Source organism: Orbicella faveolata, unplaced genomic scaffold (genome assembly GCF_042242905.1).
Source record: "Orbicella faveolata isolate gen_17 unplaced genomic scaffold, um_ofav_v1 contig_13, whole genome shotgun sequence".
NCBI classification, from domain to species: Eukaryota; Metazoa; Cnidaria; class Anthozoa; order Scleractinia; family Merulinidae; genus Orbicella; species Orbicella faveolata.
This window is the reverse complement of record NW_028301540.1, coordinates 10,135,001-10,158,927: the sequence shown is the minus strand read 5'-3', so window position 1 is coordinate 10,158,927 and position 23,927 is coordinate 10,135,001. Positions and strand designations below refer to the sequence as shown.

Here is a 23,927-nt window from a genome sequence, read left to right as displayed (position 1 = left end):
CACGCAGACGCTCGTAGGGTTCGTCATGCGTTTGACGAGTCCTAAAAGCGTCTGAGTAGGAATGATGTGATATTACGGGTCGAGTTGAATTCGTGGAAAAAGAGATGTGTTCTCCACGCAATCTAGGGACTGAATATTAGCGAGCGCAACCGGGATTGTCGACGTGTACGATTCTCCCAGGCACTTTGTTTGTCTCTGGGAACCGCGATTCTTTCAAAAAGGCGAATAGCACTGGTGGCGTGATGTAAAGGCAGTTTATTAAATGAAAGGAAATGATTACTTTCAAAACAAAACTTTGTAAGAAAGGCACACTCAGAAGCCTTGTAATAAGAGTAGAATCACAAAGCTTTGCAATGAGTTTGCGTTTTCAATACACGGAGGGGTGTGGCCCACGCAATCAAGGGAATTTTCCCCGTTGCAATCAGAAGTGCTGTGTCAATATCAATTTACATGTTGCAAAGTGAAAACTGAGGCGTATTTCACAAGGTTTTTTTCTGATATGGTCAAAGATATAAAGTTAAGATATTGTGTGTATTTGTTGTTAAAATCAAAAGGTCGTCGCAATGAAATTACCAGTCATGAAAGTGAGGGAGCCTTTCCCGCGTGACTCCCTCTAGTTGAGCGAACATTCAAGTCTTGGTTGCTTCTGTTGTCACGAGCCAAACCGTGCTTTGCGTGGGAAGGCTTTCCAAAGGTCCTAGACACCGCCACGAAAACAACCAACGACCTTTGGAAAGCCTTCCCACGCAAAGTACGGTTTGGCTCGTGACAACAGAAGCAACTAACACTTGAATGTTTGCTTAACTACAGGCAGTCGCGCGAGAAAAGGCCCCTCCGGCCGTTTCTCTCGATTCTGTGACAAAATGGCTAACAGAGAAGTGACTGGTTCTAGCACAGTACTTCGTGACTTCGTGACTTCGTGACACTCAGGGCGACCTCGCATCTGCTCAGAATTTTAATATGGGTAAAAGCTAATCAACTAAGCTGGGGGTTTAAGCTTACCCATACATTTGTCTGAAATTGGTTATTTCCTCGCGGAGACCTTTTGATTTTAGCAACTAATACCACCTTGGTGGCTCTGACCCCTACCTACAGATTTTTTTTTAAACTTTGCCAAACGTTGCGCCTTATTATACTTATCAAAAGTTGATAATACATACAAATTTCACCGTGCCGTTTTTGAATTCTAAGCCCCTGAAGCTGTAATGCAAGGGCGTTTTTAGGTGAATATACTGTTACTATAGTAACCTATCATGTCACGAAAATAATTGCAAAGTGTTCACCAATCATTTTTGCAGTGTTTTGATACCATGATTATAGCATCAAGTGATAAAGAGTGGTTATAACGACCCATCAAAATCTAAGTGCTAGAAACTGTTTTGAACCACCTCAAAAAACTGCCTTTTTATCACGCCACCAGTGCTATTCGCCTTTTTGAAAGAATTGCGGCCCCTGGAGACAAACGAAGTGCCTGAGAAACCATACACGTCGACAATCCCGGTTGCGTGCGCTGATATTCAGTCCCTCGATTGCGTGGGGAACACATCTCTTTTTCCACGAATTCAACTCGACCCGTAATCACATCATTCCCACGCAGACGCTCTTAGAACTCGTCAAACGCGTGACAAACCCTAAGAGCGTCTGCGTGGGAGGCTATGCACACCACCACTACAATATAAACACTCCATTAAAATTTCATTTTACACTAGTAATACAACTGCAGTCCACACATTTCCAACAGTGTGAAACAGCGAAGTTAAAGAACATAAAGTAGTGTCCTGGCCTATATATTGTTGCAAGTCCATTTCCCCGGCAGTTTCACCGAGTTTGTAGCAGCTTGTTCCTCCAACTATGGGGGTCAAAGGTGTGACAAATTCTTCCCACGGCCGGGCTTCCGCTTCAAGAACCAGCATCGTGTCATTTCCATATTTATCAAAACGGCAACACTTGTCTGTTACAGCCAATGATATTCGCACTGACCTTCAGGGGAAGTCCCTCGGAAAATCTTATTTAAAATGAGAAACGTTCTTTCGAATTACAAGAGTTACTTTGGACAGGACAGCTGAAGGAAGGCTAGAATAATTCTTGCATACAGAATTCCGCAGGTAAGTCGACAAAGTCAGCTGTATTCACTGGTGTGGTTTATTCCTAGTTTTAATGCTGATACATAGCATTGAACAAAAAGTTTAAGCGAGACGACAGATATCAAAACATACCTTTTCAAAGCACTCAAAAGTGTGAAATTCGGACTGCAGACCGACAGCAGGGATAAAACGCTAACTGCGGAAACAACCTTTGCTAATTCCAAGCAAGAATTAACTCTGCGATATAATCTTAACTTGAGTATTTCGTTATTATTTTGTGTTGTTCACTTTGTATAGTATGGGCGAAATATACCCTGAATAAATGAACTGCTTCGAAAGGGTTTTGAAGCAATTAGGTAAAGAATGAAAGATTCAGTTTGCGTGCACAAGTTGTCGCTAAAACCTGGTGCTTGGTTATTTCCCGTTGGCCATTTTTTTCGCAGAGTACGACAAACAAACGAAAATGTTGTGCCCTCGGCCGAGTATTTTTTTTTTCCCGTATAACAAAACCTCACAACTTAAAAGAAGTGTCCTATGCCGGAAATGAACCCCGCGGTGTAAGACCCCGTTCTCCTTCTTGTTCTCAATTTAACTCGTAAGATAAACATTCTGATATTTTTGTCGAAACGAGCTTTTCATAATTAACACATAACATGGCCAACATCAACATTTGATTGTGTACCGGCTGTGTAGGACTGGTTATTTACCGTACAGGACGTAACAATGCAAATTTCGGAATCTATAACGGTACTTGGAATCAAGTCAGTATGGCATCTAGTAAAATCTGGTTAGAGACGAAAAAATTAGATTGAGTAAACACGCTCCAATGCAGGAGCGATTCCACGAAGAAGGTTTCTGAGCTAGCGACAGGATATTGCAATTAAAAGAAATTTAGAAATTCGTCTTCGCGAAACTGAAGGGATTTGAGGGGCAAACTTAGGGAAAATACCAGGGGAAAGTGGGGTTTTCCCCGTGTTTGCGTTATTTTACGACTGCTTTTCTTCGACAAGATGAAGAATTTGATATATTTTTTCTAGGAACTCCAAATTGATTTGATTTCATGATTGTACCAGAATGAAGTCAGTAATATAAGGCATGTTTTGGTTCTTTCAGAGTACCGGAGTACAAATTACGTAAAACAAAAGAATAATAATAATAAAAAAACAGGAAACGAAACAACTCCAAATAAAGACTAATCCCAAGTGACCTAGAATATAAAGCTTTCCGGTACCTGGAGAAAGACCCCATGTTTTGGTCTGGTGGCTCGTTTGGCACAGCAGTGAAGGATGAGCAAAACGAGTCCCATATTTACAGCATGACGTTACTTATTGTGTTACTCTTCTTTGTGCCTTGTTTATGCATGTGACCTTTCCTCGCTTTTTTTTTTAAATTCGACAGCGCTCTCAGCTGATATTATGGTCTGTACTGCGCCACGAGGTAGTTGGAATTTTCACTCGCTAGTGTTGTATAAGCTTTCTTTTTCATCAAAAATAAATCTAAATTTATCGGTTACACTGCTGGTGAATCGCTTCGGACCTTCTTCAAAGCTCAGCACGCTTTCGAGGTCATCTCTAAGCGAGATGGATCAGAACAGAGCCCGCTCTTCAGTAGAGTCTTTAATGTGGTCCCGTGTTCTGTGGTTTAGCCATCATGTTTTGGGTCTTCGTATCATCATTATTAACTGTTCACTGGCAGTGCAAAATAACAATTTACATGATTAGTCCTCTAGACTTCTTAATTACTCTATAGGTTTTCAAACTATATAACCGCCTTTTGATTTGCCCAATTCAATATGAAAAATGTAACAAATCCTCATCTTAAAGTTTATAGTAAATGGTTTGAACCCAGGGGTATCAGTAGTTCATATAGTGTGATCGTCCGGGTGAGGGTAGTTCTGAAAAGAACTTTTGTTGGTGAGTGACGTTTCGACAACCTGAGCGGAAGTCATCTTCAGAGTCAAGTGAATAGTGTTAGTCAGTCGATGATGTTATAAGTCTGGTCCATATAACGCGATTGGTCAGTTTAGCCATGATGGTATTGGCTGAAAGACTCGTGTAAAGTTTGTCATCAGTCATTGGTCGGTTTCGATCCGGTTTCTTCTCCGTTAGTCAAATTGGTTGGTTTTTGGTCCGTCTGTTGTTGGTCAAATTAAGTCGGTCTGTCAGAAGTCCGTTTGTCGGTTTCGTTTCCGTCATGGATAAGTCGTTCATAAGGCGCCGGTAGTGGTTGACGTCTGTTAAGAGGTGTTTGTTCTAGGTTAGTGTACCAGCTCTCCAGAGTCAGTCGCTGAAAATAGTTTGTACTGAAGATTAAGCACTGAGCAGAGTCCCAGTCAATGTTGTGGTATGTCAGTTGATGATGTACAGCAATGTGATTGTTGGGATCACCATTTCTCGTGGCTCGTTTGTGCTCAGTCAGTCTAGTGTTAAGGTTTCTGCCAGTCTCACCAATGTAGAAAGCCTGGTAGTCGGAGCATTTGATCTTGTAAACTGCTCCCTGTCCGTTTTTAGGTTCGTCCCTGTGTTTAACGTTGGTCAGTAAGTGTCGTAACGTAGTTGTTCGTTTGAGGGCTACACGGATGTTGTAGGGCTGTAGGATCCGTTAGATAGTCTCAGAAGTGCCCTTAATGTAAGGCATAGTCACTGTAGTAACAGATGTTGAGTTCCTGTTCATTGCGTCAGCTTCAGTAGGTCGGTAAATGTTTCGTCTAATAAAGTCAGCGTTGTAGTTATTTTTGTGAAAAACACGTTCAAGGTATCTGTTTTCGTCACGTAAGCTGTCTGGTGTGTCACAAACTAGTTGCGCTCGTCTCGTCAAAGTCTTTATAGTTGTGGCTTTGTGTGAAGTCGGGTTGTAGGGTGATTCGTCAAGTAATCTGTCGGTATAACTTCATGATACAATTTGTTACCAGTTCCTCAGTTGACAGCCAGACATGATGAAGATCTTTGGCCTTAATTCCATTACCATCTTTCTCTGTCTCATGGTACTATTCAACCTGAGCAATACTCCAGCTGTCCAGACTGGCCCTGCAACGACAGCAACCTGCATCTTGGCCTGTTGTGGCACTGCCTGTGCTTCTGCTTCAACTGTCTGTAAGTTATACATGTCATTGTAACTTTTACCGAGATAAGTTCATAGCCCTACAAGGAGGCAAGAGAGAATGTGAAAGGGTGTACTTGGGGTAAAACAAGGATTGAATATTTATATCTTTAAGTCTCGTATAAACAGTCAAGTGTAAAAGTCAAATGTAATAAACCTATATTTCGCAAACACTTGATGTGTATTATTGGTGAAGTCAGAGGGCTTAACTTTTGAGACTGAAAAGACTGTCAAAAGTAGTCCACAATTGCTTTGTTTTTGTTTTTGGTAAGAGCACTTTCTAATTTTGGCAGCCAGAAATAGTCCCTAACCACTAATCCAATCAGAGTTGGCTTAATGTTATGACAGCCAGTCATATCACAAGTGAAAACAATCAAAAACCATTATTTGATTTGTGTTGAGTTGAGTTGATTTCCCTCATTGGCAGCGCCTCTGTGCTCTGGTAAACACGCGCGAGACATAAATAAAGTGATTGTTATTATTGTTATTATTGTTATTATTATTATTATTGTTATTGTTGTTATTGTTATTGTTATTGTTATTATTATATCATTATCATTGTTATTATTATTATTATTATTATTATTATTATCAATTGTGAATCTGCTTTGATGGATACTTTATTCCTGCAGGTCTTCCACTAGGAGCAGCAACTGGTATATTCGGACTCCTTGCTGCAACTGGATGTTTCATGGCTGCTGGAGGAGGATGTGCTGCCTGTGTCAGTCTCTGCCTCCCAACTGTGTCTCTTCCAACACCATAGATTCCTAAACTGAAACATAGTCAAACTTAATGAAGATTATCAAACTAGTTTAGCCCTATTTTGTAGATTGTCAATTAAGGAAGATAATCTCCCTCATTCGTGGAGTGTGGATGATGGTATTATGGATTTCAAAGTTGGCATGTTGAATTTGATATTCCCAGAACTGCAAACCAATTTTCCTGGATTCTGAAATTAGGAGACTTAATGAGGGTTTAGTGGTGTCCAGTACATTTTCGAAAAAATGTCAGTGTAATAAAAATTATTTGTAGAAAATTACCACAATAAAATGAAACCGTTTAGCTTAAGTTTTAAGTGTGATCACTGAATGAAAAAGCTCCTGCAGCTTCGGTGCATTCCCGCCCAAACAATCCAAGAATGCTTTATCGTACCAGGTCTGTCGAGCTCAACCTCCAGCTAACGTCGCTTCTTGGCCGCGCTCGACCCCAGAGGATAAACAAAACAAATAAAAAGATTCAATTGAATCTCGGAATGAAAATTTGTATTCGGGATTGGATTGAATGACCTTTTACAAGATAGAATTAAGCCTCTATTTCTTTTTCAGTTTTATCAGGATAAATTTGTCCTGTGATGACGAAGCTTGTTTAACCAACTACCCAAGATAACCATATATATGCCTTTATTAGCGTTTTTAAAATAGCGCAGGAAAAGAACTTGCCGCTGCAATATCCAGCCATCATTACTTCGCGCTAGCGCTAGAAAAGAGAAAGCGCACATGGACGCAGTTTTTGTGCAATAATAAAGTGTATAATCGTTTGTCTCACGATGTAGTCACCTGAGATGTAGATCGCGACGTTTCGACTGCTTACTTCTAGTCTTCTTCAGGCGATAAGGTCGACTGATTGCACGGTATCATTTATATCACAAAGGTCGGCTGTGATTGGTGCATTTCGATCCTCCTACTGTTCCATTGTTCCGGCGAGTAGCTGTTCCCTCAGTGGTCCGCTGTTGTACCGTTCTCCTGTTGTTGTGTTTCTTGATCGTGGGCATCCATGCTTCAAGAATTTCAATTCCACTATCCCTGTTGATGTTATTAATGTTATCGACACTGACCAGAAATATGGGCGCACAGCCCTAAGGTTGATTCGTCGACATGAGCATTGCTCACGCAAGCTCGCACGCTATACCAACCATCTCACCTTTCTCACAAGCTCTATTAAGAACCACACTGTTCAAAGAGATCTGCAAGTTCGGCCGCCAGTTCCCACCAGAGGCGCACGCAGAGTCGCTGAACTAGCATCCATGAGATTCCTGAGGGAAAGAATCAGACTAACGCAGAGAGCCAAGGGAGATACGAAGAAAGAAGCCGAATCCACAGAACAGAGCATAACATCTGCCCTTTCTGCGGATGACGCTGCAGCGGTACTCGACAAGGTTAAATCCACTATCCAGCGAGTCTTTGATACCAGAAAAGACCGTCAACAGCGCAAGTTTGAGAAACTTTTGCGAGAGAAACAGTCTTCTGTTTCTCCTACAACTTTTGTTGACAAAACAAAATGGGTTGTCAACTTTTCATCCAGGACCCTTAACGAAGCTGAGGTGTCCTTACTGAAGAAAGGTCTAAATTTCGTCGTGACTCCTACGAGCGTCCCAGCCACCGAGATCATCGCCAAGATTGAGTCAGCAGTCAGGCCACTAGATGCAGAGCTAAAAGACACAGTCACGACATCTGTCAACACCATCCTTCAACAGGCACAACCACCCACGCCCAACATCACGAAGGAACAGCAGGAGGCTCTTAAAAGCCTAAAAGAGGACAACTCCATCATGGTCCTTCCGGCCGATAAAGGTCGCGCCAGCGTAATCCTGGACCCTGACACATACCACGCAAAAATGTCAGCGCTAATTGATTCCGGACCGTGCCAGCTGCGCAACAAAGATCTGACAGACCGTTTGACACGGAAGCTATCTGAGAAGCTGCTAACCCTGAAACGGAATGGACACATATCAGAGGCGGTTTATGATAAGATCAGACCCCGACACAAACAACCACCTAGGATCTATGGTTTCCCGAAGATCCACAAGGCCGACACACCGCTTAGGCCAATTGTGTCGTGTGTCAACACCTTTGCGAACGACCTGTCTGCTTTCTTGGCTAACGTATTATCTCCTCATGCAGGTAACTCGAACTTCACAATAAAAAACTTAACTGACTTCGCCTCCACCATCGCCAGTGAAGAGATCCAGGACTACGAGATCATGATGTCTTTAGACGTAGAGTCACTGTTTACCAACGTACCGATCGAGGGCGCCGTGCAAGCCGCGCTACAAAAAATGGAGAACGACGCAGGCCTGGCTGACCGCACGACACTTACACCAGTTCAAATCGCGGACCTCTTGAATTTCGTATTAAGATCCACGTACTTCCAGTACAACGGATCGATTTACGAACAATGAGACGGCGCAGCCATGGGGAGCCCTGTATCCGGTTATTGCTAATCTCTACATGGAGATATTTGAAGAACAAGCAATAGAGTCCGCACCTTGCAAGCCTAAGATCTGGAAACGCTACGTAGATGATACTTTCACCATCCTGGATCGGGATAGAGTTGACGTTTTCCTGCAACACCTGAACAGCCAACAACCATCAATCCGTTTCACCATGGAGATCGAGAATAACAGCAAGATCGCCTTTCTCGACACGTCAGTTTATAGAGAACCTGATGGCCGCCTTACCACCAGTGTCTACAGGAAACCAACACATACTGATCAGGACCTAGCGTTTGATTCACACCATCCTCAGTCAGTAAAGCGCGGTATTGTGATGTGTCTGTACGACCGGGCTAAACGTCTCGTGACCAAACCATCAGTAATCGCTGGAGAGAAGAAACATGACATGCAAATTAATGTTTCATCGGACAGGCTGAAATCAAGCCCATGGTGAATGCAGGGGTCAAAGGTTTTAAGTGCTTCCTTATCCACAGTGGAGTTGACGAGTTCCCATCTGTCACAGAGAGTGACGTCAAGATGGCAATGAAGCAAATGCAAGGAACAGATGCTGTGTTTCTGGTTTGTGCCGCTTATGTAGGATTGGTACATGTACATTTGCAGTAATTTAAGGTGTGCCTCATCTAAAGCAATAACTTGATGACATTGAGACACTACTTAAGAAATAAAAAAACATGTACCATGTTTCTATCGAGTTATAGAAACACGAGTGGAAGTTTGGGAGAACGAGAAATGCTGCGGGAACACGAGCCGTAGGCGAGTGTTTCCACAGCTTTTTCGAGTTCTCCCAAACTTTCATGAGTGTTTCTATAACTCGATAGAAACACAGAGAACATGTTTTCTATTTCTTTTAGAAAACACCGCAACGAAAAAAGGGAAACAACTTGTTTACTTTGATCATCAAAATGTAAATTCTCTTTGCTCGCGCCATCATTACCTCAACAGCTCGCGCTAGTTCTGTGTTTCTATCTAGTTATAGAAACACAATTTTTAACCAATCAGCACGCATAGTTTCTTAGGGCTGTTTTCTAAATGTACATAAACATTGCCAGGGTGAACTGAGAAAATGCTATGGTATAAAATAACTTGCAGTGGGCTTGCATACCTCATCAATAGGAGGTAACTTTGCAACTTAGTTACTTACTTATCCTCGTCATGCCCCGCAGGACAGCTAAGGCCATAACTTTGCAGCTCACGCACCTGTATAATGTTTTTAACTGAAACTAATAAACGTAAATAATGCCAGCAATGTACATACTAAACAGTGAGAGGTTAAACGGCATCGCTGAGTGGCACTTATTTAAAAAATTTCATTGACTAGTTTTTATTTAACAAATAAAGAAGCCTCGACTTTGCTCTGTTCTGTTGTAAAGCGCGCAGGGAGCGGTAGAGCCCGAAAGAAGTGTAGGGGAAAACACGAGACGAAGTCGAGTGTTTTTCCCCACTTCTTGAGTGTTCTACCGCTTCCTAAGTGCTTTACAACAGAACAGAGCGCAGTCGAGGCTTCTTTATTTGTTTTATGATAAAGAATCCGATAATTTCCCCGCGCATTCCGCTGAATTTTCAAACCAAACTTTATTTTCCAAACGAGTAAAAGTGGCGTCAGCCGTGCTCTGTTCTCTGATAAAGCACGCTAAAATAAGTCAATCACCACCCTTGTTAGAATTGTTCAAATAATTTGATTGGCTAACGAAGCGACAGCTGTCAATTACAAACTGGACTTCAGCTAAGCTTTCAGTTTCGAGTGGTTTCGAGCGGCTTTCGAGAGAAGAACGATACCTTCAAAGTTGGCTTTTTAGTTAACTTTCAAATAAGAATCTAAAGGCAGGCAAAGGTTTGTAGTCCATAGGAATCCGGCCGTATTGTGGCTCATGAAACCGTGCACTTTTCTAATGGAAATTGCGGAACCAGGAGCTCAAAGCTTGCAGACAAAAATGCGAAATGCTGAGTTAAATTTGAAAGCAGCTACAGTTATTTAAGCTTTCGGCTTGCAGCAAGATTGCCCGAACTAGGGTAAAAGTTAGACAGACTAAACTGCTCCCACCGGTTCTACTCCGACCTCAAAGGAGAATATCTAGAGCAAGCTTTGAGCTGACCGCACGTCGCTTCACTTCGCTGAGAAGACCAGAGAACGAGCGAGCGTTACTACACTGCATGTAAGTGTTGTTTTAAACAATTGAGCATTTTTACGAAAATAATGCTTCTCATCATAAGCAGAGACAGCGCAATTGTTGTTTTCTGTCGTTGTTTTACTTCTTAAGTATAATTTCCGCCTTCGTAACAAATATAATGCCTTTTATCGAAGTACTGGTTAGTTTGAGAATTTGTTTATTTCGCTACAGGTTTTGTCGGCGGGAATCCAGCAAAACTTGTCATTTTAGTACAGTTTTCACACTGCTGTTGCTAATAATGGTCTCCGTGAGCCATATTTACTGTAGACATAGAGCTCGTTTCCATTGCGTTTGTCTGAATCACAGGGGATGTTTAATTTGGGCCAAATTTGTCAAAATTCCGAAGCAAAAATTTGAAAGCCAGCTTACTGTCATCAACCCGTGCTCTGTTCTCTGATAAAGCACTCTGTTTCAGCCAATCAAAGCGTGCGTTATATGGAAACTTTATTATAAAATGTAATAATAACTGGAAAGCTCTGTTTTTCAGTTTCTTAGTAATTAAAAGAAAGTGATTATTTTTCTTTTTCATTGTTAAATATATATGAATATATATAAATATATATCACTTGTACTTAGTTCCATGCATTCCATCCCTCAAGAAACAGAAAACACCAGTAAAGGTAATGACATCATTATTATGGTTGCCCTTTCATTGGTTTTTCAAAATCGTGAGCTAACTAAAGGCATTGGGGGGGGGGGGGAGGTACTCCCTTACATGGGCTATATAGGTTTATGCGGCTGCAACGAGTATGGTTTTTAACCATTTGGCCATATTGGTCTCAAATAGAGTATGGTTTTTGCACTCTAGTCTTGAATTGGATATGTTGTTTTAGAATTAGCTACTTTTCCATCATGATCGATAAGAAGCCCTTCACAGTCTGAACTAGGGAACTGATTATAAGGCAGGTCTAAAGCAGGGTCTTGATTTAAGGATCAGGCCTTGAATAGCTGGGGTATCAAATTTCTGATCAGGTTATAAATAGGATAGGGAAAATTGCAGATTTTGGTCCCACATCATGGCGAGACGCAAGTGGGTCTGGACTGGAAGTACCTGATTTCCGAATCAGTAAATGATCTGGACCTTTATGGGTCATCACTGCGTTTCCGGTGACAAAACTCTTTTTGACAGCTGCTGCTGGGAATTGCTTCATAGGCATTGATTCTTTGAGAGAGTGAAATTCAAATATGAAAGGAATGGGAGGATAACTACCCCGCATCCCTTCGAGGTACTTCCAGGTAGACCATACTGCGTCTCATCATATGGATAAGGGTTTTGGGAAGTGAGCCACACACCCCCATCCAACTTCTCTGGCAGTACCAACCAGGACTTGTCTTAATTAGTTTATCTTATATTTATGTTTACTGTTGATTTAAAGACCAAAAGAAGGAAAAAATTAATATAGCTTGGTTGATCTGCACTTGTAAATACATGTATGCACTAAATTGTATGGGTTTGTCACAGACCCCGCGAAGTACACTACATTCTTACAGTCTCGTCCAGAAGCTATGGAAATCCAAGCTATTGAGCTGGTCATAAACCTTTGTAGAGAATATAGGTAAGAACGAGTGCACTAGTACCTCCTTTGAGGCAGCTGTGCCTAAAGTGCCTGAAGATTCTAATCTACATGTTCAGTTCAAAAATCATGTATTGTTTGTTTATCACTTTCCTGAGTCCCCACTTTCCACATCCTCAATGACCTGCGTCCCTGAGTTCCCAAATCTTTGCATCACTGAGTCCCCATGTCCTCACGTCCCACGTTCCCACATCCTCAAGACCCACATCCCCAGTCCCACATCCCCGAGTCCACACCTGCCAGAATCTTACGTCCCATGTCCCAGTCCCCATCCCTCTTTTAGGCACAGCTACTTTGAGACCCTTGTCCTTCCAAACCGGTCAGCCTGGAAAATTTACCGTCTGCGCGCATATTATGGAAAATAATTCACCATCACAGGCATCCCAAACTCATTGGTGAGATTTTGTAAGCCACAGGTGCACCAAGCTGACTAACAGCCGTGAACATTACATGACATTGCGTAACAACGAAAATATAAGAGGTTGTATGGAAATGTCACGATTTTGTATTTAAAGCTAGAAATAAATCGACTTACCACATTTCTTTGCTTGTTACTTGTGTTTCGAAGCCATATATTTCTTATGTCGCTGTCGATTTTGAGGCAGTTTTAACGTGATTTCTATGAGTTTTCCGCTTTTCATAGAAATGATACAAGATTGTAGAGCGAAAAACAGTAACGCTAAAACTCGCTAACTTCGCTTTAAAACTCTTAAAACCCCTCAGCAACATAAGAAATACACAAGGGAAGAGAAGAGATCGAGACGTTTCATAATAATTGTGTATCGCAGGATCCCATCACTGGCATCGTGTAGCCTGAGAACAGGCTCTCGGTCAGCCCGAACTGCCCCACCCCGATCGCTTCGCTCATTCTTCTGTTTCGCGCTCACCGAATTTTTTTTTTCGTCCTCGCCTGTTCGCAGGCTATAGGATCGTCTTGCCTCCCCTCGGCCACTTCACTCTCCGCCAGTTTCTTCTCGGCCATTCCAGCCGCGGTCGGACCCTTCTAGCCGGAGCCTGTTCACAGGCTAGGAGCGTGAAACTACCATATATTCCTGTCACGGCGTTTCCACCGACCGATCTGTTTTTAGTTTGAATTTACCACCATTTTTTTTTTGCTAACCGTTGCGCGCTAATGTCGACCGGAACTGACCTATTTCGCGAAAAAGAAGCCTAAAAAGAAATTGGTCTGTAAAAATACCGTTACATAGGCTTACTACAGGAGTTGCACGCTCCTAGTGTTGGGTTCCAGGTACCGGTATTTTTTTTTTTTCTTTTTTCGTATTTCCAGCCACTGAATTCATTCGTTACAGTCCCATACAAACTCCTATACAGTACTTACGTTGTTGCGCAATATCATATAACCGACTATCATGTAATGAGTTTGAGATACCAGTGGATGATCTCACTTTTTTCCACATGCATTCCAGGGTACCATGTCATATTGTGCACCTTTCTTCAGCAAGCGCTTTGCCCATGATCAGGAAGGCCCGTGAAGATGGGGTCCCTCTCACGATTGAAACCACGCACCACTACCTATCGCTCCTGGCTGAAAATGTGCCTGATGGTGCCACTCAATTCAAGTGCTGCCCTCCAGTCAGAAATGCTGACAACCAAGTATTCTGAGCAATTTAATTTATCGACATATTTTATAGAAGGCAGAAAAACGTCTTTGAGTGATCTGTATGTTTGCAATACGTGCTTTGGAGCAGCGCATTACACAAAAACAAAATGAAAATAAACGCTGGAATGCCGAGCCAGCGGGAAGCAAGGTCCTCAGCGCGTGGATTTCTGTTGTCACTGGCAACTGCACGCGCGCGCTTTTGTGCAGTTTGCAGACCAGTTGATAATGCCAGGCAGAAGCATATCACCTGTTCTAGGTGATATGCTTCTGTGCCAGGACATTAGTAGTTTAAGAAGTCTCAAAGATGCTAGCTTTTTATTAAGTGAAACCAAAAGTTGACCGTCAATTACGTCTCCTTTTTACTGCGCGAACTTTGCTCAAAAGATGGTTGCGTTTTTCGCTGCCGTCAGTCATCGTAGCGGATCTCTCAGGAAACATATGTTGACTTCTTCTTGTTCAATAGGTCACGTTTGTGGGTTGTGATTGGTAAATTGAATCCATTTTGTTTTTTTGTTTGTTTGTTTTTTGTCATAGTTCTATGAATGTCGTCTTAATTATGACTGACGGCAGCGAAGTTAGATTGCTCAGGGTTAGTTAGCTGGTTAGCTTTTGAACGTCTGAATTCCTGTGTTATTGAAAGGCCCAGTAACTAGTCTTCGATTTCTCTCTCCCTCTCTAAAGGAACGCTTATGGCAAGCCCTTAAGTCACGTGACATCGACTTGGTAATATCTGACCACTCCCCCTGTACCGTGGATTTGAAGCTGATGGACCGAGGTGATTTTATGGCGGCCTGGGGAGGAATATCATCAGTGCAGTATGGTCAGTGTCTTATTAGGAGTTTGAATTAAAGGCATCTTTTGTTGTGTCATCTTCATTCGCCTAGCTTTATGTTCCACACATGAAAATGAGACTCTTCTCTTTTCGAACAATCAGAAACAAGGACGAAAACAATCACAATTTTGTTTCACGTGGCTTTTTTCACGATTGTGTGTCGGTTTCATGGTTTCCCTCTCCTGCCACACAGGGGGTGACGGGGGGGGGGGGGGGGCTGGGATCAATGATTGTGTGGTGAACATTTTTTGAATTTTAATACGCGGCCTGATCTGGTGTAGGGTCTGGAATCGAAAAATGTTCGGATCTCGGGCGGGGGATCGCTGCACGATCGGATGCCGGGAGAATTTCCGTATTCTGTCAGCCGTCCCAGACCATGAATTTTTTTTGGCTCTAGGTCTCGCATCGACTGTGTATTTATATTCAAAATGACCGCCACGAACTAAAAGACGTGTTGTCATTTTAATTCGTTTTCCTATTCAGTACGAAGGGCTCCTGTTTTGCCAGGAGGCCGTAGCTAAGTCTCTGCGCATTCCATAGGGTCTGGATGGGGTTGATGGAATCTCAGCTGTCATTTATGTTTTTGGTGATTTCTGAGTTATCAGTTTTAATTTCAGCGCATTTCTCAGCTGTCAGTTAATTTTCAGATCTCAGGTGTCAGCTAGAAAAGCGCCATTCCACATCTAACAGTTAAAAACTCATCCACACCCTCATTTTACCATATGCGGTTTTAGTGATCGGCCTGATTTCACTATCCACATGTTGTTTAGTTTTAGATTTAGGGCAGCCCGGCTCAAATTTTGTGTGCTTTAATTTGGCGTTTAGTCCTAATCTCTTCCAAGATCTCTAGTGGCTTCTCGCCTTCGGCCTCGTCCACACGAGATCTGAAAACAAGATTGTTAGACCTGATCATCTTCTCGGAGACAAAGTTTAGAACTGCAAGGGTCAACTTCTATACTTACCATCACATATCGTTCTTTGCAGGTTTGCCCATTTTCTGGTCGCAAGCGTCAAGCCGAGGTTTCTCTCTGCACGATGTCGTTCGCGTGATGTGTGAAGAACCCGCCAAGCTGAGTCGTTTGAGTCACCGTAAAGGAAAGATCGCCATAGGCATGGATGCTGATTTCGTTCTGTGGGATCCCGATGAACCAATTGTGGTAAAACAAGAAATCTGGTTTTATATCTCAAACTAATAGATGTATTTGCGAATTCTCACACATCAGAGTTAATCTAGCAAATTTCTCTTGAAAACTAACACGCATTAAATTCATTTCGGGTAACAATTTTATCATTTTAAGAGGTGCTCATTGCTCGTATTTTTCCTCGCCCAGGAGGGGCTCGACTTGAAATATCAGTGCGTATTATATGAAAAAGCATCGAATAAATTGTATATTCTTACTAAAACGTCATATCGTTGTTGAGCCGTAAACATCTATACGATAGACTGAGTGCATTTTTGTTTTTTTTCAGATTGATCAGAAGATAACCCGACACAAAAACAAGGTGATGTCATAATTATTATTATTATTATTTTTTTTTTTTTTTTTTACCCTTCCTTCCTCACTCCAAATTATGAAAAATTAAGTTTGTACTCTGCGATGCCAAATTTAAGCGCCTTTCAAATGTCTTCGCTCTTGGCGTTTGTTGAGGTCAAAATTTAAAAACCAACTCAACCACAAAAAGGCATTGGTGCGGCATACCGTAAAAAATCAGTGCAAATACACTGTTTTTGTTTTGTTTTTTTTGTTTTTTTTGTTTTTTTCAGCCAATCAAAGTGATGATAAAGCAAAACCAAATTAAACTAATTGTGACCTCGCTTGACTGCATTTTCCCGCGCTTTGCCCCGATTGCACGTTTTCTACTTTGTGTCCTGATTGGCTTATTCGGTTATTTGCGTTTGTTTGTCAAACCTTGAAGCTTATTCAGATACGGTAACATTGGTTTTGGTTCGGCGGCAAAAAAAATGCACTTTCAAAGGAGACGAAATAACCCTTGGACAGCTACTGGAAAGGTTCTTTAAACACACTGCATTCGCTTTGTTTTTTTAATTTGCTTGCGCAGGTAACTCCATACCACAACATGAAATTACGTGGAGTCATTCACAAGACCATCCTACGAGGCAATGTTGTTTACGAGCGGGACAGAGTGTGTGATAGTCCCGCGGGTCAGCTGCTTCTGGAAACGGGACAAGGATATAGCTCAACCTCGAAAATTTGAGCAGTGTTGTACGTGTGCTGTGTACATGACGACGGTGATTTCGTACTTTGCAAATCAACAATTCCTATTTGCTGATCCTTTAAGGGGTCACTGCGAGTGTCAACATAATTTATTTGGGAAACTGAGGGGCATTTAAGGCAGACCTCTTGGTAGCCAAGCACTGGGGTTCTTGCACAATTTTTAAGAAGTAGACCGGTTGCTTTTGTTGTTTTTCCCTTGGTGAAATCTTCACTCTACTGAAACTGACAGTGATCAAAGATTAATGCAACGTTTTACGGGCAGATATATTTTATAAGGCCAGTTTATGGCATAGAGCAAGTGGAAGATTCACAACTTTATAAGAAGAAAAATAAAATATCCATATTTTCCTCCAAACTTCATGCTAAACATTTATTACTTTTACTCGTGATGTTTAACATAAAAGCCAATTCGTAAAAGTGTACTTTACACACACACCCTTTGTTATATATTTAAGAATTTTTTTTTTCTGCCGATTTTAGGCTGAAAATATTTTTGTGAATATTCTTAGATTATAGCATATGACATATCTGTTTTCGTATGTATTTGGTGTCTGGATGGTGTTGAAGTAATTTTAGAGCCAGCCTGTAGGCATTATAGCCTGAAATCACGCCGTGTTGGAAAGTAGTTAAGATCCACTCGACGGCTCAATTTTAACCTTTTAATTCTCTTACAACTCGGGACTGTACTTAAAAGAACGCAAACACAAGCAACAATTTACTCTTTCAAAACAGAAGCACGAGGTCTCGCATAGCCTTTGAGGCTCAGCGCGCATACATGCGTCACGACAACAACAACAACAACAACAACAATCTTTATTCACACTTTTCAGGTACAAAAGAAAGGTAGGACAAAAAAGAAACTATAGAAAACGTAATGATAGAGTCACGCTCACAAGTTCTAACACGCACAGAACTTTTTGCAGAAGTGTTGTAAGCATCGAACATACGGCTAGTACTGTTTATGTTGCTTTTTGACCAGTTTTGCCTTCTAGAGAAAGGAGGCATTTTATATGGTTTAGTTAAAAACATAATTTATAATTGCATTTTATTTACAAATTTTTGACACAGAGTAATATTCTTTTCAAAATCTCAGCCTCGGGTTTATTCTTAAAAATGTTTCTAAAATTTCTCAAAATTCAGCCTCGATATTCTTCTAAAACATATATTCTTATAGCAAAGAAAGAGTGTAGTGTCCCAAGCCGCAATTGAAGCACGAATATTTCCAGTCGCGTCAATTGCTCATTTAATGTACGAACTCCGTGCTACGTGCGAGTGATCCTAATCGGCTATGATCTCTTTTGGTAACACATGAGTAAGATGTTTATTCGCCGGTAAATAGAAAGAGAAAGCGTTTGAAATGGCTGCATGTTTCTTGGTTGAGGCCTAAAAACTGTTATCGATCTTTTTCGCCGATTCCAAATAATGTCGAAATCGGGCAGGCAATGAAATTGACCTGTTATGATGCTTAACTTCCCAAGCGCTTTAAATTAGGCGCGTTCCAATCTCAAACCCAGAGCCCGCGTCCCCCTTGACCATAGGTCGGGAAACGCGGGTAAGCGCTTTGCGTTCCCCGACTGCTGGTCCAGGAGAACGCGGGCTTTAGGTACAAAATTATCTGCGGTCGTGTTGATGTGCATGATCTAGAAACAACACAGTCAGGATTTGTAGTTTAGGTGTGCGTGTATTTTTCCCGCTGTCTGTTCAAGCACCATGACGTATTTCCGTATCCGGTTGCTTCCAGAAAAACTATTTCAAGGGGGACCGCTCATCGGAGATGCGGGTCTTATTTCTTTTCTGATATAATTGTTCGGTACGTTTGCTTCCCAAACTACAGTCTCAGCGCACATACAGTCGTACAGTGGTCAAAATGTTGTGTCTTCAACAAATTTTGACCACTGTGATGACGCGTACGGGTATCGTTGGCTGCGCCTCGTGAGTTCACAACAAATTTTGACCGCTGTGATGACGCGTATCGCTGTCGATAAGAGTATAGACAACGCTTAACCACATTCGACTTGTTTTTTACCACAATATCAACTAAAAAAGAAAAAAAATTTTCAAGAGCGCGAGCTGAAAAAGGCGTTGGGTGACACCTTGACGCGAGCAGGGTTCCCTGGACTCTCATCGACAACGGGAAATTAGCCAATCAGATTGCGAGATTAGTAGCAATTGTGGTAAAAAGATGATTTGCACCATACTTTAATTAATACAGCAAACACCAGAATAATTATTGGCCACACGTATCCGGATATTTTTGAATCCGCAACTTTTTCTTCCCGGATTCAAAATTTCCCCGTCCACACGTAGAAATCGAATTCGCCTATCCACATGCATCCGATGGTATCCGGATTCACTCTAGGGAAACTAGGTCCACACGCATTGCCGTCATTGTTCGGTAAGAGACTGGACACGATTTTGCTACGTCAACTATCCTATCTGGAATGAGGTCAAGTTTATTGATTGAGATCCTCACTGATACACACGTAGGGTCAAGGAAGCTATTCACATAAGACTTCACCCTAACAACATCAACAGGGACAGTGGAATTGAAATTCCTGAAGCATGGATACCCACGATCAAGAAACACTACAACAGGAGAACGGTACAGCAGCGGACCACTGAGGGAACAGCTACTCGCCGGAACAATGGAACAATAGGAGGATCGAAATGCACCAATCACAGCCGACCTTTGTGATATAAATGATACCGTGCAATCAGTCGACCTTATCGCCTGAAGAAGACTAGCAGTAAGCAGTCGAAACGTCGCGATCTACATCTCAAGTGACTACATCGTGAGACAAACGATAATACACTTTATTAATAAATTGTTAGTTTATTTTCAAGGGAATAAGCCTAAAGTAAGTGATGAAGTAAAAGTTGCACTCAATTCAGAGGTCCACTTGACTGAAACTTACCTCAGTTTCCATTTCGTCCATGAAGTGGCTGAGAGTTTTATTCCCCATCCTGGACGGGATGTTAGGCACATTGCGCATTGTTACCCTCTACCCCAATACGGGATACTGGTAACACTACGTATTACTAGTCCCCAGACGGAATGCTAGTCAAACTGCTCAAAATTACCCTCCCCCTCCCGGGGGGGAATGCTAGTCCATCGCAAGGTTAGTTACCCCTACCAGTATGTCGCCGATACCCATTAATACACCTGGGTGGAGAGCGACAGGTCTCTTGCCTAGAAGGAAACCAGATATGGTGACAGAGCTAGGCCTCAACCCAGCGACCTTGGGGTCGGCAGTTTGAAGAGCTAGTAGTAGTAGTACTAGTATTCAACCTCTTCCTTCCCCCCTGGAGTTCAATATTGTAACAGCAAACAAACCTGAGTCATTGTAGCATCAAACATTTTTGTAGCTTCATTGGTGGTAGTTGACAAAATAAGGCCCTCCTTTCTCCAGGCCTATGAAATAAAGCTCTTTGAGTACTACGTATAAACCAAGGAGTTCACCGCTAACTTTGATTAAGCATACTTTAAATATGCATCACAGAATGTTATAAATATTTAATAATTGTTATTTAAACTTTGGATTTTATCAATAGTTCTGTTCTGTTCTTTGGATAAATCCCTTCAATACTTTATTAAGAACTGCAAACTTATCGTTTCCTTTTTTGAATACAAAAGAAATTTAAAATAAGCTCTATCTAAGAGATGGCTTAATTTTTCTGAGTTATAGCTGGTAATGGCAGAACCTGTAATTTACATTGCTTCATATACATTACAGCTGTACATGTTTTCGATTGCACCATGTTCTCCATTCCGTTTTTGTAGAATTGCATTAAAGGTTATCACTTACTTCAACATCTCTCCTATTACTGGCATCTTTCAACTGAGAATAATGTCTTGTCTGCAGTGCAACAACTTTACCCAGATGTCACGCAAAAAAAACAAGGCATCTCCACCAATGAGATGCTGTTTACGGGTCTAATAAACTATTCCCATGGGCTACTCAAATCACAAACACTACCACTTTCTCGACTTTCTAACCTTTCTTACTATCTTTTTAAAGTTTACCCAAAAAGCGTCCATGCGCAGATTCTCTTTCCTTTTATCTTTTCACACGTAGTTTACCTACGTTGACCAAACGCTAGCGTGAAGTAATGATGACTGGATATTACACCGTCAAGTTCTTTTCCTGCGCTATTGAAACGTTAATAATTGTTAAATATCCGGTTATCTTGGGTAGTTGATTAAACAAGCTTCGTCATCACAGGACAAATTTATCCCGATAAAACTGAAAAAAAAATTACAAATCGTTATATCTTTGCCATATGTTTGATTCGTTAAATAGTGGCTTAATTCTAACTTGTAATAGGTCATTCTATCCAATCTCGAATACAAATTTCCATTCCGATATTCAATTTAATCTTTTCATTTATTTTGTTTATCTGCCCCGGTCGAGGGCGGCCAAGAAGCGACCTTGGCTGGGGGTTGGGCTCGATAGTCCTGGTACGATAAAGCATTGTGGGATTGTTTGGGTGGGAATGCACCGAAGCTGCAGGAGCCTTTTTATTCAGTGATCACACTCAAAACTTAAGCTAAACGTATCGATTTTATTGTGGTAATTTTCTACAAATAATTTTTATTACACTGACATTTTTTCCAAAATGTACTGAACACCACTCCAACCTCATTAGGTCTTAAGAGATTATCTTGCTTAAATGACAAACTACAAAATAGGGCTAAACTAGTTTGATAATCTTCATTAAGTTTGACTATGTTTCAGTCTAGGAATCTATGGCGTTGGAAAAGACGCAGTTGAGAGGCAGAGACTGACACAGGCAGCACATCCTCCTCCAGCAGCCATGAAACATCCAGTTGCAGCAAGGACTCCAAATATACCAGTTGCTGCTCCTAGTGGAAGACCCGCAGGAATAAAGTATCCATCAAAGCAGATTCACAACTGATAATGACAATGACAATGACAATGACAATGACAATGACAATGACAGTGACAGTGACAGTGACAGTGACATTGACAGTGACAGTGACAGTGACAGTGACAGTGACAGTGACAGTGACAGTGACAGTGACAGTGATAATGATAATGATAATGATAATAATCAATTTATTTATGTCTCAAGCGTGTCGGAGCACAGGGGCGCTATTAATGGGGGAAATCAAATTAGCTGTGACCATGTATTTTTCTGGTAAACCGCTGTAAGGATAGGTTTTTCCTAAAAACACTGTAAATTTCTGAATGAACGGACAAAACTAACAACTGGAGGAATCTCACTCTGGAGAGCACTGCTTCGCCTACGGGAACGGAATTTGGTCACGAACTCCTGGTACACAACGGACGTCAAGGAAGAGACATAACTTGGTGCAACAGTTTATTCTGCACTTGTTAACGTCGAAGCTGTAATCAAAAAGCGTTTGTAGCTTGCTTATATGAGCAACTTAGGTACAAAGCACATTGATTATGTTGCTAGCTAAGTAAATACACTCACGTGTGGAACGAAAAATGCTCAACTTGTTCCTTCAAAAGTTGGTGATTGCCAACGTGATTTCTCTGTTACACTAAGTGACTGACAACAGGGAGAACCTCCCCTTGAAAGAAGCGTACGAGGCAAAAGAACAAAGTGCCGTGCAAGCGTATACGTGGCATAAGTACAAAGTTCAGTACATTATGGCTAACGAATATCGAACAAAGAAATTATGAAGAGCAGCTTGTACAAAAGTACAAGGTTCAATCTGAAATGAATATCAGTAAAGGAAATTATAGAAACGCAGCTAAAGCAAAATTCGAAGAGAACAAAGTTCAGTTTAAATAAAATCTATGTGAAAACAAGAAACTTCGACTACATTGTAAGGTAAATTGCTACTGTTGGTTTTTCTATAACTTTCCAAATTGACTGTGCAAAAGCGAATTTTCTCATAACACGACTCAACACAAATCAAATAATCAGGTTTTTGGTGAGAGTGGAGAAACCTCTCGGAGCAGAGTAGAGAACCAACAAACTCAACCCACATATGACGTCTAATCCGGGAATCGACACCGGGCCACATTGGTGGAAGGCGAGTGCGAGTCCTGGATTACAAACCAATGAAAACAAAAAGTAAACACAAGTTTCACTGATGCAGTGTAACTAAAACCAAATCACAATTGTTTTCACTTCTTATATGACTGGCTGTAATAACATTAAGCCAACTCTGATTGCATGGCTGAGTGGTTACGGACCATTCCTGGCTGCCAAAATTAGAAATTGCTCTCACCAAAAACAAAAATAGAGCAATCCTGGACTACATTTGACACTCAAAATGAAAACTGCTCTATCAACAGTTTGCTGGCCAACATTTGGTATATTTTAACTGTTTATTGGCTTGAGCTAAAATCATTTGGGCAAGCAATTGAATTTACTGCACTACACTTTTCAGTGTTAAAGTTGAGCCCTGTGACTTCACCAATAATGCACATCAAGTGTTTGTGAAACATACGTCAAACATTCGACTTTTATTCTTGCCTTTGACTGTTTATTCCAGTCTAAAAGATATAAATTTTCAATCCTTGTTTACCCCAAGTATACCCTTTCCCATTCTCTCTTGTCTCCTTGTATAGAGCTATGAACTTATCTCCGTACAAGTTACCAATGGCATGTATAACTTACAGACAGCTGAAGCAGAAGCACAGGCAGTGCTACAACAGGCCAAGATGCAGGTTGCTGTCGTTGCAGGGCCAGTCTCGACAGCTGGAGTATTGCTCAGGTTGAATAGTACCATGAGACAGAGAAAGATGGTAATGGAATTTAGGGCAAAGATCTTCATCACGTCTAGCTGTCAACTGAGGAACTGGTAAAAAGTTGTAAGTAATAGGTCAAAAACGAGTGCGAGTTTTTCATCAGGGGTTCCAAACACCGAGAAACGGATGAAAGCACGACGCCGAAGGCGGAGTGCTTTTATATTGCTTCGAGGTGTTTGGAACCCCTGATGAAAAACAAACCACGAGTTTTTGAGCTGGCTTCTCAACCTAGTGTGAAAATTTAGTGGAATTATTTCCGAAGAATAGGTAATTAGAAGGCGTGCTCAATAGGCTATTGTTTGTTTCTTATTCGTGGTAAACGAAATGAATA

The 23,927-nt window shown here is 41.4% G+C and overlaps 1 protein-coding gene, 2 long non-coding RNA genes and 2 pseudogenes across 4 annotated transcripts in view; 3 read left to right on the top strand and 2 right to left on the bottom strand.

The window, feature by feature from the left end:
- The window catches only part of LOC149114910 (uncharacterized), a 38,056-nt gene that overhangs the window by 8,736 nt on the left and 5,393 nt on the right, over positions 1–23,927 (bottom strand). The gene's annotated exons all lie outside the window — the stretch shown is intronic.
- Positions 1,974–6,251, top strand: LOC149114914 (uncharacterized). Its single transcript, XR_016205945.1, has 3 exons — positions 1,974–2,105; positions 4,996–5,176; positions 5,816–6,251. It is a non-coding gene; the product is annotated as an uncharacterized LOC149114914 (long non-coding RNA).
- LOC149114915 (uncharacterized) lies at positions 3,938–4,721 on the bottom strand (annotated as a pseudogene).
- Positions 6,068–8,812, top strand: LOC149114913 (uncharacterized; annotated as a pseudogene).
- LOC149114912 (putative allantoinase 1) lies at positions 8,812–17,202 on the top strand (the record flags this gene model as incomplete). Its single annotated transcript, XM_089285614.1, has 8 exons — positions 8,812–8,997; positions 11,556–11,649; positions 12,046–12,139; positions 13,585–13,771; positions 14,460–14,598; positions 15,595–15,767; positions 16,081–16,113; positions 16,672–17,202. Coding segments are annotated over 8 exons (1,062 nt in total), but the record flags the coding sequence as incomplete, so codon positions are not given.